Raw genomic sequence first — 10,040 nt, 5'->3', positions numbered from 1 at the left:
CATCAATTGCTAGCAGAATCTTTGGATTCCCTCGAGGAGAGACGAGAGAAGGCAAGCTTGAGAGTTGCTGCTCATCAGCAAAAAGTGGCGCGCTACTTCAATTCCAAAGTCCGAGATTGAAAGTTCTAGGTCGAAGATTTGGTCCTCAGAAAGGTGTTCGTCAGAGACCCGGCAACTGGCGTACTAGGATCAAACTGGGAAAGACTGTATCAAATTGAGCAAGTCTTGCCACCCGACACCTACAAGCTTGCTCGGTTAAATGGAGAGCTGATCAGGAACTACTGGAATGGCGAGCACTTGAGGAAATATTATCAATAAATACTGCTTACAGAGTAGTAGCTTTGTATCAAGTGCTTAACTTGTTATTTAAGTTTGTGTTGTTTGAGACTCGTTATTAGACACGTTTTTTCATTTATTTATTACGAGTAATAAAAGAGATCACGCGCAGCGTGGTCGAATCTTGCTACAAATTTTGCATATGTGTTGATTATTCTTGCTTGGCAATGTTCAGCTGTCATTACGATTTAAACAAAACAGGTCTTCTAAAAATAAATATACATATATACCGGACAATGTTCAACTGCTCGGTATCCATGAGATGAATGACCAACGTTTAAATAGTTGCATGTTCTTGTAGTGGTTAACTGCTGAAATATGTTTGTATATTCTATGTGTTTCACGAGTAGTAACTGCTCGGACAAATTCGGTCAAGTAGCAAGTGATCAAGGATTTTTCAACCTTCAATCACTTGGGGGGGCACATAGAGTATACTGGCGTGCACATAAGGTATACTGGTGTGCACTTCAACACAGGCAATAAGAGCACGAGCAAAGATATATGTTTTTAGGCTGACTTGTAAATTTTTGAAGTCTAAAAAGGCCATTAAGCTAACTTGTTTGACAAAGCTTAAGAAACTTGGAATTTTTAAAATTTTAAGTTAGAAGCAGATATTCATGTGATAATAAACGTCATGCTCATAAAATGTTAGAGCAATAAGAGCATGAGAAAGTATATTTAGTATGGACTTATGAAATGCTTAGAATTTCTAAGTTAGAAAACTAAGTACTCATGTGAAAATAAAGGGCATACAGAGACTTTACTATTCACAATAAACTTGTAATGTTTTAAGTATAAAAAGACTTATAAGTTTCAAGTTAGCTAAAAAAGAAAAGTAAAGTGCAAATGCCAAACAACTCGATCATACGAGTAAGAGTATATAACAAAAAACAAAATAAGGTATGATAGAAGGCTGGTAGGACAACAACTTGTCTGGTCGGGCTGAAGCTTCTCTAATAGGATGAAGGATCACTGGTCGGCTCTAGTAGGTTGATCAACCCCCTCCTCGGCATCAATTGCTCTTCCTGGTCGGAATGATATCGTAGGGGAAGCAGATGTAGTGCCGGTAGGATTGGCAGCTTCCTCAACAGCCCTGGCCTCACATTTGGCGAGCTCCTGTGCCTTAATCTCCTCGGTGAGAAAGTCGAGGTTGAGAGGCTTGTTTAGCTTCCACAACTAATAAAAACAGTTGAAGCAGGTCTCCTTGTAGCGAGTCAGATCAGCTTCCTTCTCCTGCTTCAGCTCCTCATTCTCGCGAATTAGTCCCTCGTTCTCGCGAGCTAACCCCTCGTTCTCACGAGTCAGTCTGTCTAGCCGATCAGTCAGTGACTTGTTGGCTTGGGTTAGTTGATCATTCCCATCAGCCAACCCCTTAAGAGACTCCTTTTGCTCAGCCACAGTCCTCTCTGACTGCTCCAACTTGGATTGAGAAGCATTCACCTTAGCTCGAGCCTCCACTAGTTGATCATTCAAGACCTTGATCAACTCCTTGTAGTCGACTGATCGGTGCTGGGCATGACAGATGGTCATGAGCGTCTGCATGAAAAACAAAAGGTTACTACAAAGTACGAACATAAGTAACAAACTATCTTGTGGTAGAGCACTTACATTCGCCAACTGAGCGATCCCTCTCTCTAAAACGACATCAACACTGAGTCGAGGGAAGGATTCAAAGCCTTGAATCGTTGAAGCGTCATGGAGGGTCTGATCAACTGCCCCCCTCCCAATGGTACTAGCAGTACGTAGTGCCTCGCTCGGGCTAGTCGGACGAGGGGGAGTTAGGCTCGCTGATGGAGGAAGCGAGGAAGGGGTCAACTACGGGATCGTGACTGACCCCTCAGGTTGTCTCCCTTGGCTCGGTGGCACTGTCCTCGGGACCTTGCTCGGGGGAGTGGAGCCACTTCCTTCACCAGATTTCCTCTTCGGGGCAGGAGGAACGATGCATGGCCTGAACATCTCTGGATCTGCAAAAGAGGAAAACACAAGATTCGTTAGAAAAAAATATATAATAAAATGTAGATAAGTATATTACTACTACAGTTTTATTAGTCTCAAATCACCAAGTTATAAAACACATTGCTATGACTACTAGACCTGAGTTGAGGATCTGATCGAGGAAGTCGTCCTCGTCGTCAGATGATGAGCTGAGGTCCCTCTCAGGCTGGATGGCCTTTCCCTTCCTGGGTTGGACGGGAATGGCAGGACTGCAGTGATACCCAGGCTGAGGCTCCCTAATGACAAGATCGCCTAGTCTACGGGAGTGCAGAGATGGCCCAGGAGAAAACTGGTCAGTCACCACCTCAATCCCGGTGTTGGACTGGTCGGTCGCATTATTCTCCTCAGTGGTACTCTCCACTGTAATATTTTGGTCACACGGTAGTAGGCCCACCATCTGAAGGTGGTCCATGGTGACCAAAATTTTCACGTCCTTATCCTCAATACACATGTTAGCCAACACCTTTGCTCACTTGAACATCTCTTGAGTAGGCAAGGGTTTCTTGAACGGACCCGCATGTGTCAAAGCCAAATTGTTGGCTTTGATGTCTGATGTGAGGAAATACTCTATGTATTATTTCTCGGGGTTCGACTTGTGTGCGATACCACATAGGTATTTAACCCCCTTTTGCCTGTGAAAGAGGTGGAAAAAACCTGTGTTCTTATGGCTTGGGTTAGTCCTGAAGTCGAACAAGTAATGTAAGTTATGAGGAGTGGGCTCATCCCAACCTTGTAGAGAGTAAAGAATATACAGCGCGGACAACGCCTGGATCCCATTCGGTGCGATCTGGAAAGGGGAGACGTTGAAATAATCTGCTATAGACCGGAAATAGGGGTGTAGTGGGAGTGTCGCTCCTGCATGGATATGGTGCCAGGACCAGGCATAGTATGGTCCGCCGGGCATGTTGGCTCTCTGGTGAGGGCCCGAACATATCAAGTTCACCCCACTCAAACCCAAAGCTTGGATGTGTTTGTCGAACATCCCAGGATTGAGTTTTGTAGGCTGGGCAGTGAACCAGGAAGGTGTTTCTTCTCCTCCCTTCCGTGGTTTTTGGATGGCCAAGTGCTGAACCTCGGTGGCAAACTCCTGAGTGATTCGTCTCCGAGTATTACTTGATTTTGACACCTGAAGAGGTGATCTCGAAGAAGCTGCAGTGTGGGCCTCACTGCGTTCCACCACCTTTTGCACCGCTCTGCGGGCAACTTGTGGATCTTGGTCCTGGGGGAGTCTATTGGATTTCTTCACCCTCATGGTCGACTATTCAGCTTGCTAAAGAAACTGCTCTTCGTGGAGGAAGTATAAGGCTGAACGGGGAAGGATCTGCTTGAAGCGGCGGAGGCGATCCTAAGGAGTGCGACTGGTGGAAGACTTTGATGAAGAATCGCTGCTTTGAGGGGTCTCGATTGACTGCGGGATAGATGTATCGGAGTCCGTGTGGTTTTCACCTCCCCTATAGCCAAAGCGATTCATCTACAAAAAATTTAAAAATGGGGAGGTGAGTAACCATACAGATAAAATTCAACAAGAATAAAATTTATTTTTCTACTTAGAAAAATTTATCTAAGTAGTAAAAATATAGCATGCATGGGAAAAAATAATTTTAAGTGTATATAGCATGGAGCATGACACGGTTGGTCTGAAGAGCCAAGAGGTGCCAAGGGGTCGTGTGGTGTCCATTCAAAAGCAACTAGTCCGAGCAGGTGTGTGTGCCTATGTACGATCGGGTGTGCGTGCCTAGGGGGCTGTCCGAGGAGTTCATCACCCGTGCCCGTGTGTGCGTGCCTAGACATGTGCATCCAAGCCAAGCGCATCCGAGGAGCCAAGGCGTGTGTCCGGTCGGACACCCTACGTCCGAGGAGAAGCGTCCGAGCAGATGGCCTTTGCCCGAGGGGATGCATGCCCTGCGTCCGAGGAGTGACAAAGGCCTGGTCCAAGCGGACCGTGCCTATCCGTATGCGTCCGAGCTGAGCACATCTGAGGAGCCCAGCACCAACACCCGTGTGTGTCCGAGTAGTCTTGCATCCGGGAGCCAAGATGTGCCTAGTATCCGAGTGGTGTGCCTAGTGCCTACGGTGTACGAGTCCAAGCAGCTGCGTTCGAGTAGATGGCCCGTGCCCGAGGAGATACAACCTTGTCCGAGGAGAACACTCCGAGCCACAGCCCATGGTCCGATCGGACCACATGTGTACAAAGAGAAAAGAAAAAAAATGGCCGATCGGCCATGCCCCTTACCATATTCCATATCTCATACCTAAAATCTCACCATAAACCCCTATATTCCTTGAGTCGAAAATAAAAGCCTAAAATCCCTAACACAAACATGTTTTCTCATCCAAAGCACACAACTACAAGATCAAAAAGGGGAAATTGAAAAGTTGTTCAATATTCTTGAAACCACATATGCCATCAAAAACCCATAATCATGATTTAGGTTAAATTGACCTATTTTTCTTGAAATTCTTATGAAATTGAAGATAATATTGGGTTACACATAGTACAAACATCATCAAAACAGCCACCATACATATTATATCACCAAGATTCATAGACAAAATTCAAGAAAAAATGCCCATGGGGTTTCGGCCACAACATGTTTTTTTTTTCATGAAATTTTTGGAAAAAATAACACAAGTAAAGATGGAAGAGAAGACTTACCCAATATTGAAGAGACCTTGGAGAATGCTTGAAGAGATGAGAAGCTCCTCCTTGAAAGCTTGAAGTTTCGGCCAAGAGAAGGAGAAGCCAAAAGGTTTCGGCCAAGAGAGAAAAAAGAAGAGGAAGGGTTTTTGAAATTTGATTTTCTTGTGTAAGTGGGAATGTGTAAGTAAGGGGGCTTATTTAAAGGTAAAAAGTGGGAGTTACCACTTGTTTTTGGACTCTTGGAATTCCTGGGATATTTTTTCTCCCCACGATCATGAGCAATTATTTGCAGTAATCATGGTCTGTGGAGTTGTGGTCTGCTGCATGGCGGGAAAATGAACAGTTATTTTTTTTTATATAATGTCGTCAGCTGTGGAGAAAAAAGTTTATTATGTGAGGTATCATATAATAAACTTGGGGGGCAAATGTTATCCCCAAAATTTGAAAATGATGATGTGGCAATAGAAATGACAAGTGGCAAGGAATGGTTAGGTGACCTGGTTTAGGAGTAACCCAGTGCATCAATGAAGAGTTTTGACTGCTTGAGAAGTGTCATGTCCGACCAGTCATGACCTTGCTGCCCAGGAATGACCTTGCATCCGACCAGTCATGACCTTGTCTGCCCAGGAATGACTTTGTGTCCGACCAGTCATGAACTTGTCTGCCTAGGAATGACTTTGTCTGCCCAGGCATGACCTTACCTGCCCAGGCATGAACTTGGCCGATCGGTCATGCACATGTCCGACCAGCTAAGTGCATGACTGCCCAGTCAAGTGCATGACTGCCCAGACAAGAAGCGTGTCTGCCCAATGAAGGTGTGTTCGACCAGATTGAAGGTGATATGGATCAACTAGATAGAGCATGACTACGTCAAGATTCCCAGAAATAGCTTCAACAAGAATCGGTCTTAGCATACGCGGGAATCTCTCATTCTTCCCACAAATTTGGTGTTCTGTTACATTTTGAATATTTTTGTAATTTAAATATAATAAGAATAATAAAATATCTCGATCCTAGGAGATATCAGATGTATGATCCTAAGCCTATAAATATATGGCTTATGGGATCAGAAAAGGACTTTTGGAAGTTGGAACTTTGATCTGAATTTTCTAGAGAGAGAGAGTACTTTTTCCTGAGAGAACTCTTGTATTCTGAGAATCTACACTGAAGAAACTCAGTTGACTCAGGCTCATCTGATCTTGAGTGTAGATAAATAATCATATCTCTAAGTGGATTAGGCTATTACCAACATATTGGGGCTGAACCACTATAAAAATTACGTGTTATTTACTTTCTGTTCAAAATTGTCTGTGTCGTTTTATTTCTCTTGAAAGCTTTATCGTTTTTGACGTTCTCACGTCGTTGGCCAAAAACGCGGTCAACAGCAATCATAAATCAGTTTCAACAACAATAGTCAATGCTCATGTAACAACCAAGATCACATTCTATTTAGGGCATTAATTACATAGTAATAAACATACCTCCTAGGCTTGACATTGAGTCTCAAAGGCTTATCTTTATCCCTTTAGAATATGTCCAAAACAACACACAAGATCAAATGCAAATGCAAGAGAGAGCTTATGGAGAGCAAACTCTTACTAAAATACCACCTTATTCCCAATTACCACTACATACACCATATGTATAATGTCCTCTTACCCTAGGGGTATTAGTGGCCTAATTAGACTCATTATGATAGAGGTGGTGGATCATAGTTTAATGAGCCAATACATAGTCATTAGGGTGTCACCATGTGTCTCTAATGCAATTAGTAAGTATGAATCATCTCATTATGGTTATTGAGAATTGATAGATACTTTAGTTAATAATTGTGATTATGGAATACTGGTAATGATTATGTTAGTCCATATAATAATTCTAACAGTATATGCCTAACTTTAATATTTTTTAACCAACCAAATTTCAACAAGTTGCTCAAAAAAAATAAATAAATCAACAATCTGTTTTGAACTATCCCAATATCCTATCATTCACTAATAGTTTGTTAAAACCTACAATAAACAGACAAGACAAAAAGACAGCCAAATTTGAGGGATCTTAAACATATCCTATCCATTCATGTGCGCCCAAGCATCCAAGACCAAAAAAGGTATATGCATTATGCAATAAGGTTAAATGAGATTTTTCATGAAGATGATCTGTATAGCAGCTATATGAGCTCTCAACCACAGAGTACGCAAAACGCCAAAAACACACGACCAGCAATTATTGATGGCTTTTGTAATGCCATCCATGCATTGCGGAACATTCATCAACAAAAGTCAATATATTTAAAATAATAAAAAAAAAAAATCAAAACGAAAATCCCAAGAATCAATTTAAACCACTATAACCTCATCTGCCATTCTAGCTTCCTTTGCTTTCTGTTCTTCATATCAACATGAAGTTCTAGTGAGTGAGTACCAACTTCAGTTTGTTCACCATTTCAACCAAAACCCAAGTTTGTTCTTTGTGTAAATATAAATTTCAACTTTGTACCAACTCCAATTTCGTTGAAGGGAAACAATGGGCACTCGTGGTTTCAAAGCTATTTCTCTTTTTATGGTGTTTAACCTTGTGTTGTTCAGTTGTGTTGCCTCTGAAAAGGTCCCATGCCCTCCAAAGGGGACTCCTTCCCCTGCCAATGTCCCTAAGACCCAAGGCAAATGCCCCAAAGATACCCTCAAGTTTGGTGTTTGTGGTAGCTGGCTGGGGCTGGTTACTGAGATAATTGGGACTAAACCCAGTGAAGAATGCTGTACTCTGATTAAGGGTCTGGCAGATCTTGAAGCTGCATTGTGTCTATGTACTGCAATTAAGGCCAAAGTTCTGGGAGTTGTCAAGGTCAAGGTGCCTGTTGCTATCAGTCTGCTAATCAACTCTTGCGGGAAGAAAGTTCCGAAAGGATTTGTTTGTGCTTAGCTTACAAACATTTATTGTGTTTCTTCTACAAATGTACTCGTTATTATGCTTGTTTTTCGATGAAATAAAGCAATTTATTAATCTTTGAATTAAATGTTTAAGTACTCTGTTTCACTGTTTGTAATATTTTCCTTTCAATGGCTAATGGTGTTGTATTGTTTTTCTCCTGCTTTATCAAATTAGTCTTTCTGGCACAGCCATGTTTGATTAAAAGTTCTCTGCTCAGCAGTGTCTCTACTCAATTATTTGAAATTTCACCAAAATTTTAGTTTTTCTATTTTACATCAAAATTTTACATTATACTATGAATCATTTTCTCTATTTTTTTTAATAATAATAAGGACACACTCAAATTGTACACACTTTTTATTCACAATAATATGTAAATAATCTTAATTACATAATTAAAAAAATGATGTGGTCCACTAAAATTTATCTGAGGCTAAAAATAAATACCCTATAATATAATTTGAGTTTGTCTCTAGTATTACTTTTTTTATATATTATTAATATTATATCTCTAAATATTTTTATTAATTAAAATAATAAAAAAACTAATAAATTTAGAGAGAGAAAGAATGAAAAATGAATAATAAAAACAAATATTTAAAGGAGTTCTAAACATTATAATAATGTAGAGAAATAAATTATGAATATAAAAGAGCTCTAAAATAAAATTTTGGTTTAAAATAGCTATTGGAGATAATTTTAACAATTTTCTAGCTGTTGGGAATGCTCTTCATTCTCGTACACATAAGAACTCATAAATTTCATATACAATATTATATAGCACAATAAATCAACATCATTAAAATAAAGACTTTGATGTAACGTAACCTTTAAATTTATTTATTTTTTCCATTAAAAACACTAGATTGATAAAAGAAGACAATAACGTAAGCAACGACACACTTGAATCAAATCAACAAAGAGGTGTTATAAAACATGCAGCGGAAAGGCATAGATGAAGATCATGGTCACGATCACGCAGGCGTCCATGGTTGACACATTCGAAGTTGTCGATGTTTAAGAAGAAGAAGAAAAAGAAAACATTACAAATGATCATGGAACATATGATCTTGTGAAAAGGATTATATCAAACCAAACCAAACACAAATAATACAACATATAGTAGTGAATACCAAGAACTTATGCACATTTGAAGCCTTCAGGGGACTTCTTGCCACAGTAGTTCAAGAGCAAGCTCAATGAGACAGGGACATTAAGGTTGATTCCCAAAATGTTGGCCTTAATAGCAGTGCAAAGGCAAACGGCAGCATCAAGATCAGCAAGGCCTTGGATAAGGGAGCAGCAAGGGGTGCCTGATGGGGTTCCCACAACAATGTTTAGTAGTCCATTTAACAAATCAGCACATACCCCCAACTTAAGGGTGTCCTTTGGGCAACTACTCTTAGAGCCAGGGCCTGCTGGAGAGGGCTTTGGTGGAGAGGGAGAGGGCTTCGATGGAGAGGGGCAGGCCTTACAGGGCTTTGGTTTTGGTGGTGGTGGGCAGTAAGTTGAACTGACCAATGTGAAGAAAAGAAGGTTGAGGGCCAAAAGAAAAGCAGTAGTTGCCATTGAAGCCATTGTTTTGGGAGATACAAAGACAATTATCTTTAGGCACTGACTGGTTGGTTTCTTGGTACGTCGAAACTGAGTTTGGGATTGTGGCTTTTATAGATAAAGATTTTTGTTTTGTTTCAATATTTTAATATTTATTTTGGATATCGGAATCCATATTATGCAAAAGTAGACATGTGAACGGGGTTAGATCAATCTCATACGCTAGTTACCAGTGCAACTAGGAGAATAGGCCATCGTCAACGTTTGGAGGGTTCTGGATTATACAATTGTTTTTAAAAAACCAGCCACTGTGCGCAAAAGGACACCTTTCGCCATATTTGGATTCGAAACACTTATTTCTACTTTTCTATCATTTTCATGGTCAAGATATTTTTTCCATATATATAGTGCCAGTGACCTCTTGTCTCTGTAGTCTGTACTGTAATTCCCATATACAATGTTGGCCTCTTATTCCTGATTCCCTGGTCACTCTTCCTCCGTAGCTCTATCTTTCACCCCTGGTAAAAATCCAAATTGGCTTGATACTGCAACTTTGAGTTCATTAATTGAAATATTCTAATTT

At 40.7% G+C, this 10,040-nt stretch overlaps 2 protein-coding genes across 2 annotated transcripts; one reads left to right on the top strand and one right to left on the bottom strand.

The window, feature by feature from the left end:
- Positions 1 to 7,303: 7,303 nt before the first annotated feature.
- On the top strand, positions 7,304 to 8,056 carry LOC133797633 (putative lipid-binding protein At4g00165). Its single transcript, XM_062235607.1, has one exon. It carries the CDS (start codon positions 7,499 to 7,501, stop codon positions 7,892 to 7,894), a length of 396 nt encoding a protein of 131 aa, XP_062091591.1. The 5' UTR covers positions 7,304 to 7,498; the 3' UTR covers positions 7,895 to 8,056.
- Positions 8,057 to 8,715: 659 nt separating this feature from the next.
- Positions 8,716 to 9,553, bottom strand: LOC133797632 (lipid transfer protein EARLI 1-like). Its single transcript, XM_062235606.1, has one exon. It carries the CDS (start codon positions 9,479 to 9,481, stop codon positions 9,044 to 9,046), a length of 438 nt encoding a protein of 145 aa, XP_062091590.1. The 5' UTR covers positions 9,482 to 9,553; the 3' UTR covers positions 8,716 to 9,043.
- Positions 9,554 to 10,040: the final 487 nt, after the last annotated feature.

The sequence above is a fragment of the Humulus lupulus genome, chromosome 8, assembly GCF_963169125.1.
Source record: "Humulus lupulus chromosome 8, drHumLupu1.1, whole genome shotgun sequence".
Lineage (NCBI taxonomy): Eukaryota > Viridiplantae > Streptophyta > Magnoliopsida > Rosales > Cannabaceae > Humulus > Humulus lupulus.
Note: the sequence above shows the minus strand (reverse complement) of the source record. Positions and strands in the feature narration are given on the sequence as shown.

Bases quoted from the DNA above. Each gene is read 5' to 3' on its own strand.
- LOC133797632 (XM_062235606.1), bottom strand. From the start codon at position 9,481: ATGGCTTCAATGGCAACTACTGCTTTTCTTTTGGCCCTCAACCTTCTT.
- LOC133797633 (XM_062235607.1), top strand. From the start codon at position 7,499: ATGGGCACTCGTGGTTTCAAAGCTATTTCTCTTTTTATGGTGTTTAAC.